The sequence below is a fragment of the Corvus brachyrhynchos genome, unplaced genomic scaffold, assembly GCF_000691975.1.
Source record: "Corvus brachyrhynchos isolate BGI_N302 unplaced genomic scaffold, ASM69197v1 scaffold191, whole genome shotgun sequence".
NCBI classification, from domain to species: Eukaryota; Metazoa; Chordata; class Aves; order Passeriformes; family Corvidae; genus Corvus; species Corvus brachyrhynchos.
Genome location: NW_008236487.1, coordinates 2,034,820 through 2,049,669, shown reverse-complemented (window position 1 = coordinate 2,049,669; position 14,850 = coordinate 2,034,820). Strand labels below are relative to the sequence as shown.

General features: G+C 42.1%; 1 protein-coding gene across 10 annotated transcripts in view; it reads left to right on the top strand.

Moving 5' to 3' along the window:
* MICAL3 (microtubule associated monooxygenase, calponin and LIM domain containing 3) overlaps positions 1–14,850 on the top strand; it is a 159,656-nt gene extending 144,806 nt beyond the window's left edge. For 3 of the 10 annotated variants that reach the window (XM_017726253.1, XM_017726259.1, XM_017726260.1), the window contains 5 exons: positions 2,126–2,176; positions 10,787–10,852; positions 13,179–13,278; positions 14,218–14,291; positions 14,376–14,850. In XM_017726253.1, the coding sequence (XP_017581742.1) occupies positions 2,126–2,176; positions 10,787–10,852; positions 13,179–13,278; positions 14,218–14,291; positions 14,376–14,560 (476 nt within the window). In that variant the 3' untranslated portion in view covers positions 14,561–14,850. The remainder of the gene's footprint in view (positions 1–2,125; positions 2,177–10,786; positions 10,853–13,178; positions 13,279–14,217; positions 14,292–14,375) is intronic. The other 7 variants (XM_017726254.1, XM_017726258.1, XM_017726262.1 and 4 more) reach the window with 3 other exon arrangements.

The window sequence follows — 14,850 nt, the reverse complement described above, 5'->3', positions numbered from 1 at the left end:
ACATTTAAATATGAGGTTTTGGGTAATGTTAATGGTAGTTTCTTACTACTTAAAAATCCAGGCAGAAGAAACACAATTCTGTAACTTGCAATGATTCCTTTCTTTTTCTGTTACAGAAAAAGACAGACAAGACCATCTGAACTACTTCTCTATGTAGTTTATCATCTTCTAGCATATTGCTTTAGTCATCTTTCCTGTCTGTAAAGAATTGCAAATTTTTCTTTTGTAGAGGTCTTCCACTAACTTTAATTCCTCAGATCTCTCAGCTCTGGACCACTTTCCATTTGTAGAAAAAAAGGGTTTTTCAGTTCGACTGGTAAGAACAAAACCAGTTCTCTAGATAAAAATTTCTTTACTTAGAATAGTTTTGTTTCTACTTTCTATCCACTTTGCATCATCCTTAATATGTTACTGGCAAGTAACTTACACTGAGAAGACTCTCAGTAAGTTCTTCACAGTGATGCCCTGCTGTCTTCCTGAGAGGTTACAGCTTTAGATCCTAGCAATAGATAGAGGCAGCTCAATATTCTTTCCAGGAATTTCACACATTATCTGCTGTTTGTGAAGTTGGAATACTTACAGGGTGGTACTTGCTCTTCAACTAATCAAACTCAGAAATGTTTTGGATGTCACCATCAACTTTAATTCTGACAAAATAATTGTACCTTGTTGGCCACCTCCTTGTCTTTTCCTTTTTAAAATTAGCTCAGCCTCAGGCATGGCACAGTTGGTCTTTTATTCTTTCAAAAGCTGAATGCTCAGTCTAACATTTCATTTCTGATTCAGAAAATCTCACAACCTATGATTACTTAATTGCCTTAATATGTTCTCTGTGATTATCTTTGAAAATCTCAGCCTTTGATAGTTGCATTCATAGCAAGAATGAATGATTAGGAGGGTAAACTCTATTTCAAGTGGCAGTGTAAGCTCTGTTCCAGGGGCAAGTTTGTCATACACAGGTGGTCTAAGCTACTGTCATTCCTTGTTTTCCTTCCCTCCCTCCCCCCTTCCTATTGCACCATGGTATTTCACTACAGTGGTAAAGTAGGAACTCAGTGAAGAATTTTCTCAGTTTTTTGTGGTGTCCCAAGAGACACCTTGGATGAGTTAATTAATGTAATATAATATTACTAATGCAACAGTACTTTGTATTATAGTGCATTCGCCTGTTTGGACATGCTAATGACTTTAATTTCCTCTGTGAATTTTTCTTTTTTTCAATTATTAACTTAAAGAGATGTCAAATCAGAAATTTGCAGAACCTTTCTTTTATTCCCTTTAGCATAAACCTTGACAGTTGTTTTTAAGAGCTTGGAAAACATCTACTGTCAGATCAATACTGAAAAGTTTAAGAGCCCCCTCTTTACATCAAATGAATCCTATGCAGTGAGAAATATTGCTCTCAGTGTTTCCATCTGTCTCCTCCCAACGAAATGTTCCACAGTGCTAGACTCATGGTGCACTTGTCTCTAGCAGCTGTGGAAATGCACATCTCTGTCCTGAAAGCTGCTGTGCAGTTCTTGCCTGGCACAGAGACTGCATTAGCAGGAACACACAATCCCATCTTCCTACGCCTGAGTGTTTGCCATTCATGTCAGCACTCACTCAGTGCCTTCCACCTGTGTGCCATACACCATCCTCCACTCACCCACCTCCAAGAAATCAACCCTTACACCTTTCCTGTAGCTGTCCTAAGAAATTACACTGTTTCCTTCTGACATATTGCTCAGCTCCAAAGCAACAGGATTAATTCTGCTTTTCTCAGCAAGAACAGGAGAGACATCAGTGACAGGTACTGCTGCAAACACAAATAGGTGAAGTGTCTCTGTGTAAACTTCTTGATTTTTCCCCTCGGGAGTCCTTGCCTGGCTGCTGGAAATTTTCTCTTCATCTTCCCAATATATATGTTTGTGATATATTTGTGTGTGTGTGTACATATATGTATATCTACAGAGAAAGACAGACGTATAGTGCTTGTATATATGTGTGTGCCCACGTGTAGCTGCCTGTCTCCTCTTTGCCCTTTTCTTTGTTTCTATGTCTCTCTCATATATTGCTTTGATTGTATGGGGCTAGGGTGGGTATCTGACTCAATAACTCTGTCTTCACCAATTCCTTGTTGTAGACTATTGGGGAGAGTCTTATTACAGTGACCTCATCGACTTGCATCTGGGTGGTATGTATGGCTGAACCTCCTGCTGACACTAACCCTGCTGACACTCCTCCCCACCCCTCCCTTCACCTACTTCTCCCATCCTTGGCTCACAAACAAGAAGAAACAGCCCTTGCACATGACTGATGATAGCAGAACCCCTTTTCCAGCTCAGGAGGAGGAGATCCTGGCATGTTCCACAAACCATGTGTAAGGCTCCCTCTCCTATTTTTCACAGTGCTGATTTTTTTTCAAAATTTGCTTACTGTTTTCACTCCAGCCACCTTCCCAGTTAGCAGTGGAAGGTCATTCTGGTTTTTTGCTTCTCCTTTGAAAAGTACAACTTATCACTGAAATTTTCTTTAGGAAAGAATTTTAAGGGGGACAGCAAGAGCAAACAGCGCTGTCAAGGATTAGTCATGCTATTGCCTCCGTCTTGCCCTTCTGAGGATCGTTTTTTTCCTTCCAAAAAAGCCAGAGTGTGTTGTTGATCTAACAAAATGAAAATGCTCCCTCAAGGGACTTTGAAAACACTTGCAGATGACAGATATCTTCTTTCTTGTTTTGTCTTACTATAAGGTTAGAAAAGAATCTGCTGTTAAGAATTCCAGTCATTTTTGCTGGAATCTGCCGTTAGTTTCCAAGCAGTCCAGTTTGCATCATTGCACAGCTATTAAGCTGCTTGCTATGCTATTGCTTTAATACCCCATTTAGTGCTAAACACACATTACAGTGTTTAGTTCTCATTTTCACTTGCGAATCTGGTCATCGCTCTATACCATGGTTCTGCCTTTGCTTTAATTAATGTTACTTCCCGAGTCCCTTAGTAGGTGATTAACTTTTGGGTTGCAAATGACATTTGTTTAGCATTTGCCTATCTTGAAAATTAAAATTTCCTTTGCTAGTTTAACCACCCAAAATCTGTTCTTATGAAGTGAACACATCTGTCTGTCAGCAGATCCAGGAGAAAGCAAACTCTGCTCAGTTGCCTTGTTATCTGAGGGTCTCGTTTAGTTTCTTTCAGAGTATGAACTTGCTCGTTCTAAGTTGTGTTTTTTTGAGGGACTGCACTGCAGACCAGCTCTGCAGAGGGAGAGATCCACACTTTCTAGGCCTGATCCAAGACACATCACTGGAAGGGAAGTGTCACAGGGAAGTCTTCCCTGATTTCATTGTGTTCTGCATTTGATCCTTCAAACACAATCTTTCCCGGGTTTTTAACTGCCATTTTTTTTCTCCTGCTCCAGGGAGGTTGTCCCACATAATATCTACCTGTACCTATCTGTTGTGAATTACTCATGGCACAATAGACTTTTATTGAAGAACATCCACCTGAGTTAAGAATATCCACCCAAGTGCAAGTTTCAGAATGGAAAACTTTCCTTCTTAGTCAATCTAATTTGTTGCCCAGTTCCCCTGTGCTAATTTTGATGTGATAGTCCTCTGCTAGCCCTGTGCTTCACTCATTGTTCAGTCCCTCTGGCATTCTTTCCTGGGGTATCTCCTGCAGAGAGACTTTGAAACCCTCTTCATGGTTTTATCCACCAGGGCTGGCCCATACTCATATGTGCATAGAGTAGGAGCTGTAAAAGGGTTGATGCTGAATTACACTTAACAGACCCTTATCCCTATTTAATGCTATCTCCACTACACCTCTCCCTCCTCCTGCCTCTGCTCCTAATGCCTCTTTAGAGACAGCGATCCCATCCAAATCACTAATAGTGGCTTTAAGAAAAGCAAAATAATCTTCACTTAAAGGGACACTGTCACTTCAAAAAATTGTTGTGTTGCAGAAAAATCTTAATTGGAAATGGAATTCACTGTTTATCTCTCTGCGTGTTTGCTTTTTCTGTTTCTCTGAGCTCAGTCACCTCAGAGTGGTCATTTTTGAACAGGCTGCTTTTATTCATATGGTGACTCAGTCACTTGGGCTTCCAACAGTCAAGAGTCAATATTCACGTGTTTTTAAAAACAGTTGGTACATCTTAAAACTCTATCAAATTTCTGCTCACCTCAAAAATACTGTTTTCAAAACAAATTTTAAAAAACTATGTCGGGCAGTATCCCTTTAAATGCAGTGAGCCAGTATAGCCTGGAGTACGTGGCTTTATAGTATTATTTTATTGCCTCTGTAATTTGCTTTATATTTGCTTTTGGGGCTGCCAGAACACTTTTGCCAGAACGGATACATTGCTGTGGTGATACTTGTCACCTCAAGCAGCAGATACAGAGCTCAGCTTCGAGATTAACATGTCTGTGCAGGATGTGCATCTGGGTGGAGTGCCATTAAAATCCCTGGAGGTCCTGCTGAGCACTGCAAGCAGCTTGGATTCTATTGGCAACCCGTGTCTCTGAGGCATGGGCATGACTCTAGTCATGCTGTCCTAGAAGATTAACAAAACTTGCAAAGTACTTGGGAAAGTTATCTGTAAACTGGTAATATTTAGTTGTTACAGATTGCGCAACAACTTCTGCAAGGAGAGCGGTAACTTCTGCCATCCTGGTCAACTTGCATTGTGTAGGATTACAGATTGCTGTCTTAACTAGCTCCCTTGCTCTGCTCAGATGTCATAATCCTCTCTTCCTGTTCTGAAATGTTTTGTACCGTTGCTGTAACGCAGATGTTTCATTTCACGCTACAGATGGTCGCATTTCAATTCTGAGTAATTATTCCTGTGTGTATATTGTGTGCATGGTGTTGTTAAAAGAACATTGCAAAAGTTGCAAAGTCAACTGAAATGAAGACTTTATATTATGTTGATATATCAACAGATTAAAAACCTTCGGATCCACCACAGACAGCGGTCTCATGTCCTTATGGAATAACTGGTAGCAACACTAGGTTGTCATCTTCTCTGTAGATCCTTATGGAGAGGAAAGGGGACACAATCAGTGATTTTATAGCTGTTTGTTGGCAGCTGTGGAATAGTGAGACTTGAAAATATGGATTCTGAGCCAGACAGTGGAAGATTGCAGTGGTCTGGTGGATATATACTCTTTGTCCTTTTATTCCTTCTTTTCAGACAGTCCTTATCCTGATCCTGTCTTACTTCATCCAGAGCTCCTTACCCCACTTCCATTGTCATTCTCAGTCCCAGTTTCTCCTTCTCAGGCATTTAATTTTAATCTTGACAAAGAAATCCTAGAATTCTACCCCTCAGACCTCCTATTCCTCTCCACTAGCTACTCCTGCTCTGGTCTTCCTACTGACACAGTCTCCACAGTCTAAATCCCAGCCTTTGGACTTCTTCCAAAAATTTTTTGGGCTCTGCTCCCTCTTCTGCCCAGCATTATTTGTCTGGAAAATGTTAGGTCCTGCCCTCTTCTCAAGTCTGCCTTCTCCTTTCACCCCTTCCCCTTTTTTCCCCTCTCCTTTGTTTGTTCTCCATTAGTCACCTTGCCTCCTTAGTCCCAGCCTCCCAACCCACTGACTCCTTGTCCCAGTTTGCTCCTTGTCTGCCTCTGGAAAGTACCTCCGTTATTTTCTCTTCATTCAAGTGAGCAGCTTCCTTTTCCTTGCACCCAACAGGGAATCATTAAGTAAACAGCCACACACTCCCATCTTGCTTTGTTCTGGGCAGGGGTATGCCAAGAGAGGCAAGAAGGATGTAGGGAAGAGAGCTGGTCCATTTGATAGTGTTGATTTCAGACTCATGTTCTCCCTTCTTGACAAGAGCCTTACGAACATCAGGTAAACAGGGCAGGGAAGTGCAATTGTTTGGGTTTTTTTAAATCTTTGTACTCTGTTTAAAGCACATTCTACAACAACTTCACTTTTTATTAACGTTTTTAAAATATTTGAGCTTACTACGTCCTTTAAAGTCTTGCAGGTCTGACTCTGCAAGGCTGGAGTCTGATATATTCAAGAGGGATCAGTCCTATTTCTTGTGATTGGGAAACACAGCTCTCCTGGAAGGGGAGTGGAGTTGTAAGACAAACACTGTTTTCGCAGTCTGCACCTGTTTTTTGAATTGGTAGCATGTTTTCTTTGCTGTAAATTTTGAGCAGGAAAGAGCACTTGATAAGCCGAACTTGTTAAGTACCAGTACTTGTTAGGCAATTGCCATTTACCTGCTTCTTTCTGCACACCAAGACAACAGTCTTGGGAGGCAGGGTCAGTGCAGGACTGTATTCATTCTGATTGCATTTCGAAGTGCCTCAAGGTCTAGTAGGAGCAGAAGACTTCTGTGGAGTCATTTGTGTGTGTGTTCTGCTCCAACTATTGCTTTCCCTATTTTTTTCCTTCCCTTCCCTGCCTTCCCCCACCCCCTTCTGCTGGATAAATAAAAGTGGTTCAGTTTGCATGACAATCCATGCAGTCTGTGAGTTTTCCCCAGGTTTCTTCTAGTGGTTGTGCTTTTTAGAGGATATTGAGTTTGACCCAGATTTAATAAACTGTTCAGTCAGACGTGCTGAGTGATGTGCTTGTGGGATATTTGTCAGAATCTTTGCTCTCAACCTGCAGTTCTGTGGATGCTATTCTCCAAGAGCTGGCTTTCTGAATCCTTGGTTTTTAACAATGCTGCTGTTGAACAACTTCACCAAACAGTAAAGTCGGAATACTTTATTTTTCAGTACTTGGGTTTCTGACCGTAACCTGATTTTTTTTAAGGGTGGAAAAGAGGACATTTACTATGATCAGTGCAGTTTGACTTACTGATCTCTTTTGGACTGATCCATATTTTAAGCAGTGATTTTAAAATTAGAGCTTTTAGTATTCCTGATAAGTGAGGGATGAAGTTTGTTAGTAGAGTAAGTTTCCAAAGTGTCATGCTTTTAGCTTGTGAGGGCAAGTGCCACACAACGATTCAGTAGAACTGAGACTGGCCTCAGAGCTGGATTTCCTGGCCAGTGTTGCTGTTTTCCAAACCACCATGATTAGTCAACAGTATAGAAATCAAAATCTTTGGATGCAAAGCTTGCCAAGGTCGTGATACCACTTGGTCTGTGGTATATCTGTTCAAGTAAATTTAACTTGAAATGATTCACCACTTCTTAGAAATCATCACAGCTGTCATGTCAAAAAACAGGGGCAAACAGTGAAGGGGATCAGTGTGAGCTGTAGTTGGGAATAATGGGGTCTGCCACCCCAAACTTTGTGCTGTGCTCTCTTCCCTCTGATCGATCATTTTGACCACTGTGCTTCTGATTGTGAAGAAGTAATATGGAGTGAGAGAGGAAAAGGACAAAACCAAGAAGAATTGCTCTTTAATCAACAGGTAAATAAAGATTAGAAAAGAATGCAACAGTCCAGTGTAGCTTCTGTAACAAAGAGCAGTGTACAGTGAAAATGAAGGTGTATTTTCATAGTGGCAATACAATTTCTGGTCCTTGTTTTGAAGAGGCTTTTGAAGCTATGGTATTTATTCTTGACCTGGCTCTTGGTTTCCACAACTGTAGCAAAGTTTGCAATCTCTCAAGAGTACTGTGACAAACAAGGTCATTCTTTTGGCTTTTTTACACAGAAGCAAGGTAATTGCAGTCACTTTATAGATGGGATGTGCAAGGCAGAGCTTCTGCCTCTCAAGACTGTTCAGTGTGCTCAGGAACTGGGGCATGCTCCTTTCCTTAACGAGCTGCAGCTCCTGCCTCCAAACCATGCTCCAGCTTTCCGGCAGCTTGGACTGCTGAGCTCTGCTGCCACACACAAGAAGAGCTGGCCTGTGGCATTAAAAGGGAGCAGCTCGTGACTAACACAGTCTGTTGGCAGCTCTATCCCTCTGGTGAAGAAAAATGGTAATTTTCTCTCCAGAAGCTATAGCCACACCTTAGACTTGCTGGCAGCATAAGGGGGAACCTAAGAAGGGAATTGTCACAGAAATGGTTCTTCTCTTGCCCTTCAGCTCATTCCAAACAAACTGCATCAGCAGGTGTTGCTGCTGCCAGCAGCACTCTTTTTTGTTGTGGATGAAGACCTGTGTCAGTATATTGGTGGTGAAGGAGACTTAAACAGGAAGGGGGTTAGGTTTGTTGAGTTTTTTTTTAATTTGCACAACGAGTGGGTTTTTTCCTCTCTGGCCCTGGCACCACATCCAGAAAAATTGTCTTGCAGTGATGATCCTATTTATAATTTAATGAGACTAGGAGGTGGTGATTTCTCTTCTCTAAACAACACTATAATAATACTATTTACTGTAGGATTGGTAATAGCTTTTGGAGCACTAAGCCATGAAATAAGGTTAGGAGAACCATGGGAAGTAAGTTTTCAGGTTGCACTTTGTTCTTGCTGTTAAGAACCTCCAATACATAAGGAACACTTTCTAAAGCCTTGCTGATCATCCTGTTTTAGACAGCAGTTGTTTCCAAAGTAATTGTAATGATCATTACCTGTATTCACTGATGTAATTAACTGTAATTTACATCTAGAATAGCTGCAAAGGATCTTAGTTGCAAAGGTTATGTTTATTATCTTACTAAAAAAACATGTTGACTTTTCTAGTAGCAGGACTAGTGTAGATACCATGGACTTTGTAACTTGATTCAAGGACAGATTTTCTTTAGACAGAAGTGGGAAGATAACTAAGAGCAAGGGAGGAAAATACAGTTGTGGGGAGTGAGCTCCATATTAGTCAGGTGCTGTGTAATCCCTGGGGCTTTTTACTGGAGATCAAGGATGGGATCCTCTCCTAGTATCAGACCACTTGCTCACTGATGACAAAAGCTAGTAGTTTGTGGCCATTTTACAATTAGATGAATGACATTTTCACATACTAGGTATTTATTTTCAGCTCAAATACGGAAAACTGGAAGTTCCTCACCAAGTCTCTATGTCCATGGCTTGAAATTTGTCAAACCCCAGTTCTGAATGAAATCCCAAACCCTGAAAGAAACAGATTTTTCTGTACAGTTAAATCTCCATCTCCCAACCACCCTCAAAATAGTGGTTAGACCAAGTTAGAGTATTAAAGCTTATACAGAAGAATTAATTTGGAATAAGATAGGATGGGAAATAAAAAATGCTTAACACATATCATGCACTAAAAGCTCTGCTTTGTGTGGAAGCATATTCTTCACCATAACTTTGTGGTCTGGGGTTTTTCTTGTTTGTTTTTGCTTTTGTAACCTGGTCTCTGTGAAATGGCAGTTGTAGGAAAAAAATCCTTAGTATTTTTCTATTTTAAATGAGGAAGTTGGAAAATTCAGAACAACTGTAATTAATCTTCTGGTACTGTCTCAACTATTGTTGGTACAATGCTTCATTTGTAACTGCCCTATGGCCATCTGTGGCACCTCTCCTAATGTTGCCCCTTCCTCCTTCCAGTTCAGAGGTTTCTTCTTCTGAGAAAGCCATGCTGCTCAGTCACGGGCTCTGAAGCTGGTGTGCTCTCCCTCTAGCTCCAGTGTGTCCTCCATGTGCTGGTCTAGTTCTGTGATGGTCCCTTCTAAAGCCTTCCCAGTTCACTGGTACTCTAATTGTGTAGAGCTTTCTCTGAACCACAAACATCAAACTCTGCTGACTTCTCCAAAATGAGTGTTATTCTTATCATACTGTTGTTGTGGAGTTTATGCCTTTTCCCAAGACAGAAATGCCTCCTTTTTATAAATGCAGCTGTGCCCTGAGCCCAGTAAGTGTTCCACTCTGGTAGCTCTGACATTTCAGAGTTCATCATCTCCCTGGTGCATGTTCTCCTGTAACTATTAGTGACATTGGTTACTGCCTACTGTTTATCTCTGTAATGTTAAGTACAGCTGAAAAGCAAGTTCTTGGTGTTAAAACAGCTGAACCTTTTGAGAGATGAGAAATGTTTGTCCTTCAATGGCTGATGGAAAAGATGATTAAGATTCAGTAAGTCACCAATACTAACAGGACTTGTAAGCTTTAAAATGCTTTGTGGAATGAAAACATCAAGGGAGAGCTTTAAATTTACTGGTTTAACTCTGTAAAGTCCTCACTTGGTCACTGCCCCTGCAGACCCTGCTGTGAATCACTTTATAGGTGTAAAAGCCTTTTCCCCTCTAAGGACAAGAATCCAGTGGGGTACATGTGTACTCACCATACTTGGCACAGCAGATCCTGGCAGGCTGGTTCCATGGTAATCAGATTCTCCCTGTGATGTTCCCTGTCTGAAGACATTCTATTCCGTTATAAAGGACACTTTTACCATCAGTGGATGCTGCCACGGTGATAAGAGCATGGTCCTGATAGAGCTTTAAGGTAGGGTGGCTGCTTACAGCTGGTGTCTTATGCATGCAGGTGAGACTTACTGTAACCCTGCTTGAAATCTGACATTTATCAGCAAAAGTTAAATACGTGTCTGACTCATCCTGACTTCTGGGTCACGATTAAAGACCTTGCAACTGAAAACTGTTCCTTAGGAAAAGTGCAGTAACAGTAACCTCCTGCCTGGTATTTGTACAGCTCAGTAAGAGTTCACCAGTACCTCAGTCTACCTCTTACCTGCTATCTGTGCTTATTAGGGACATTATTCATCTGTAGACTGTGTCCCTTGTTTCTGCTTCTCCATTTCTTGTATTTTTTCTTTTCTTTTCTTCTTGTGTTTCCTTTCTTTCTCACTCTTATGCTTTTTGTCCTTTGCTTGTCTTTTATTTCACCCCTTTCCTCCTCTTCCGTTCCACTTCCAACTTCCTCTTCCTCTCCTGCCTCTTCCTCTTCCTCGTTTGGTCCTATTGAAGTTGAGCCCAATGCCGGGACACCACGTCGTAGACCTCTCTCCTTCTGCCCTTGCTGTGCCCATGAAGGTAACGTAACCTCACACACCCCGTGTCCTCCCTGACCACAGCTGGGTTGTCATAGCAGCACTAGCCAGCTAGTGACCACAAGGCCCCCCAGCCTTTTTTCTTGCTGTGTCCCCAAACCAACCTTGTCTGTAGCTACCTGGTAACCAGCTTCTCTGAGCCTGTGGCAAGTTGTTAAAGGTACAGTATCCCTTTTGCTAGTCCCAGCTGTGCAAGAGAAGGTGCAGTGACTGGGAGGGACAATGGGCAGCAGCTCTGGGACCAGAAATGTCACACTCAAAAGTTTCTATTTTCATTTGGTGGCTTCAATTTCTCTATTCCTCCTGAAAGATGTTTGGAAGTTGGGATAAGGGATTACAATCTGTTTCCTTAAATACGGCCTTTTAATTAGCCTATAGGGATTAAAGGAATACTGTGTCTTTATAAGGACTGATTTGAAAAGCATCCTTGAACTTTAAAAACCAACAGACCTTAAGTAAGACTAGTTTTCCCTCATCTGTCTTGCTGAGTGCATTCTTTAACTATCCCAAATGGAGTTTGCTGTAGAGTTTCCATTGCCAAGGCATGGGGAAGGGGTTGTTTGTGTGTTCATGGTGTAATTTTGCTAACCACTTATCTGCTTTCCATGGTGCTCCCTCACATCAGTTGTCAGTGCTCCCTTTCCAATCCTCCCATTTTTCCTCTACTCATTGGCTGTTTAAATATACTTACGTATTCCATAGGTCAGTAGCGTTGTGTTTTTGGCTTTATCTTAGAGGCATTTGTTTTCTATACATCCTGGCATCGGAAAGGAAGGGGAGACTTCCCAGTGTTTTCATGGCGCCACAGCACTGGACATCTGCATGTACAGTCTCCCTCTCCTGTCGCCACGTGGGCATATTGTGCAGAGATGCTCAGAAAGGAATGCTTGGAACTGAGCAACACACTGGTATAAAGTCCACGGAGCCGGGGGCTCTTAGGGTGGTACAGCCAGGTCTGGTATTCCCCAAGGGGCTGGTATGACACCTTTGCAAAGGCAGGTGAAAGGCAGCCCAAGCTGCAGCTTCCTAGGAGTTGTAGGCTCTCTCTTGTGTAGCTCCAGGGCAGCGCTTCTCTGACATGCTGAGGATGAGGCAGGGCACGGGTCGGAATTAAGTCGCCATTAATGTGGTATTTGTCATGTGTCTGTGTCATAGAGTTTGAATAGTAAGCTTGCTGCTTGATTATTTGAGCATTAGCTGGGCTATGTGAGAGTTTTTGTTCTTGATGTAGAGACCACGTATCCATAATACCAGAGACAGGGATGTTAGTTACCTTGGGATGCCTAGGTTACGTGCAGTGCAAGCTGATGGGATGCAGCAACCCAAAAGTGCTGTTGAGCTTGATTTGAGGCCTTGCTCTGCTTCCACACAGGCAGGAGCATTGCTACTGGCCTTGATGGGGTCTGATGTAAATCACAGCAATCATATGCAGGTGGTTCAGTGTGGAATAAGTGGCCCAGACCAAGAGCTTGCCAGGAGGAGCCTCCTCGGTAAGTTCCTGTGTTTGATAAATACCAACAGAAGGCTTTGGGAACAGCATTCTGCGTTTATTCCACATGACTCCTGACAGACACAAGATTCACCAGTGGACTGTTGAGTAAGTTTAGGAGTTCGTTCTAAAATAGAAGGACCAGCTAAGAGTTCTGTACTAGGTGGTCAAGGCCCAAGGTTTCTTTATTCTGCTTTCATATTAGCAAATGTGTTTGGGGGTTCTTCTTCTTTCTAGCACTGGTATGCAGTACAGCAGAATTAGTTTCTGTGTTCACTGTGCAGGGGGATCTTCAAGATGAATAGATATATGTGGCTAGGAGGAGCAGTCAGAAAAGTTTTATTCAACTGTTGGAAGAAGAAGAGACAAGATGTTAATTTTGGCTAGTAAAAGAAAACCTTGAGGACATGCAATTGAAGAAAATAAAGGTAAAACACATGGAGTGGCAATTGAATCCTTTTCTGATGAGCATATGTTTAAGTAGCTGGCATGAGCATTTATAAAACTCTTCTAATGAAAGAAAAGTTAAATACTTGTAGAAATTGGGGCTTTCTGCAGAAAGAGTGAGGAAGAAACAAGTAATCACAAGGATATCAGAAACAAAAAAAAAAGTAGGCTCCAAAGAGAAGAGAATTGTTTTGGAGGTGGCTTCCACTCAACTGTGTGCTGTAGGCAAACTGAACGGACCCGGCTTGGGAGTGCTCTGGCAGCATCTTGCTCGGCTTTCTTTGCACATTTTGCCCCATTGTTGTTTTTGCAGTTTGGGCTTGTAAGGATTGCAGGGCATACCTGAAAATTTACCAGGTTTCTTTCTTGGCAGGCATGGGTAAGAAGGATGACCCAAAGCTGATGCAGGAGTGGTTCAAGCTGGTGCAGGAGAAGAATGCCTTGGTTCGCTACGAGTCTGAACTGATGATATTGTGAGTGAATGTGGAAAAAAGGGGGATTTTGTTATAAACAGTAGTGGAAGATCTGTCAATATTGTCATCCCTGTAAGGGCAGGAGGTCAGCAACCTCTTAGGCTGATTCGTGGCTGAGACAGGAATCCAAGTACATTTCAGAGGAGTGGTAGAAGAAGGAATAATAGTGGTAAGGGATGAAAGTCCCAATTATTTGTGCACATGCAGAAGTACAGGTATGTGAGCCCTTCCCATGCTGTTCTTGTATAAAACACATCCTGTTTATGAAAGTGTTTTTGAGCAATGCAGAAATAATGTGTGACTCCTTCTGGTTTTAGTGAAGTTGGCTTCTAAGCATAGCCAAAAGTATTTAATTCAGTCACCTTTGCCATGTGGCCCTCTTTTCTGCCTGTAGTGAGACCCCAGAGCCTCTCACGTGGTCTCAGATGGTAAAGCTGTTTTCCTGTTAATGAAATTGGGAGTTTTTTCTGTTGCCATTGTGCAAATTCACTGAAATTCGTTTTGGAGTGTGTCAGCTCACCTCAGCAAAGTGGAAGCTGATGGCCTTAGTGGCAGAAAAGTCCCAAGGTGGTGTTTGCAATGGCCTGACATGTCCTTAAGTAATAAGTAATTTGTTAATAAGTAACTTTGGTTTTAGAATGGGAAGTAGCAGGGGATATACATAGAGGTATTGCAGATTTATTTGCTCTTTGACTCTGCTCTGTATTTAGTTCACTCCTCTTTTGGCATTGCACTTCCTAGCTGAAGGCAAAGAACCCGAAATGTTAAAAGCACAATTAAATCTTTTAAAAACACAGTTATATGTCTTATTTAAGAGTTGCTCCAAACCAGATTGATAAAATGCACAGCAGATATCTCGAGAGGGAGCAGAAACTGAGAATGAATATGAAGCAATGTATGCAGTATTTTAATATACCTGGAACTTGGATTTCTTTGCAGTGGTCGGGAGCTAGAACTGGGAGACAGGCAGAGTCGACTGCAGCAGGAACTCCGTGAGAGGATGGCAGTAGAAGGTGCGAGCAAAAGGGAATATTTCATGGATTTTATGTGTGTATTTCTAGCCTCGTGTATGCTGATAGTTTTTGATATCTCTGTAGATCATCTGAAGACAGATGAGGAGCTCTCGGAGGAGAAGAGGATCCTGAACGAAATGCTCGAAGTAGTGGAGCAGAGAGATTCTCTTGTGGCTCTCCTTGAGGAGCAGCGGCTTCGAGAAAAAGAAGAAGACAAGGACCTGGAGGCAGTCATGCTTTCCAAAGGTTTTAGCTTGAACTGGTCCTGAGCTTAACACATTTACCTCTGCTGGTCTGTGTTGTCCAGTTGGCCTACCCTGCGTTTGCCAGAATTACATGGATAGGAAGATGTTGAAGGGGAAACCTCCGAAGGGTCCAACAGCATGCAGGGATTTGGTTTGAAGTACTCAGAAGCCTTTTGATAAGTGTGTTGGTTCCAGAAGCTTAAGTTTTACATGTCTGCAAGCCAAGTTGAAGAAAAGAGTTGAGACTGTGGAGTCTCCTTGAGGTCCTGTACGATGGACCGTATTTTTGTGTGTGTGGCAGGAGGGAGGGGGGA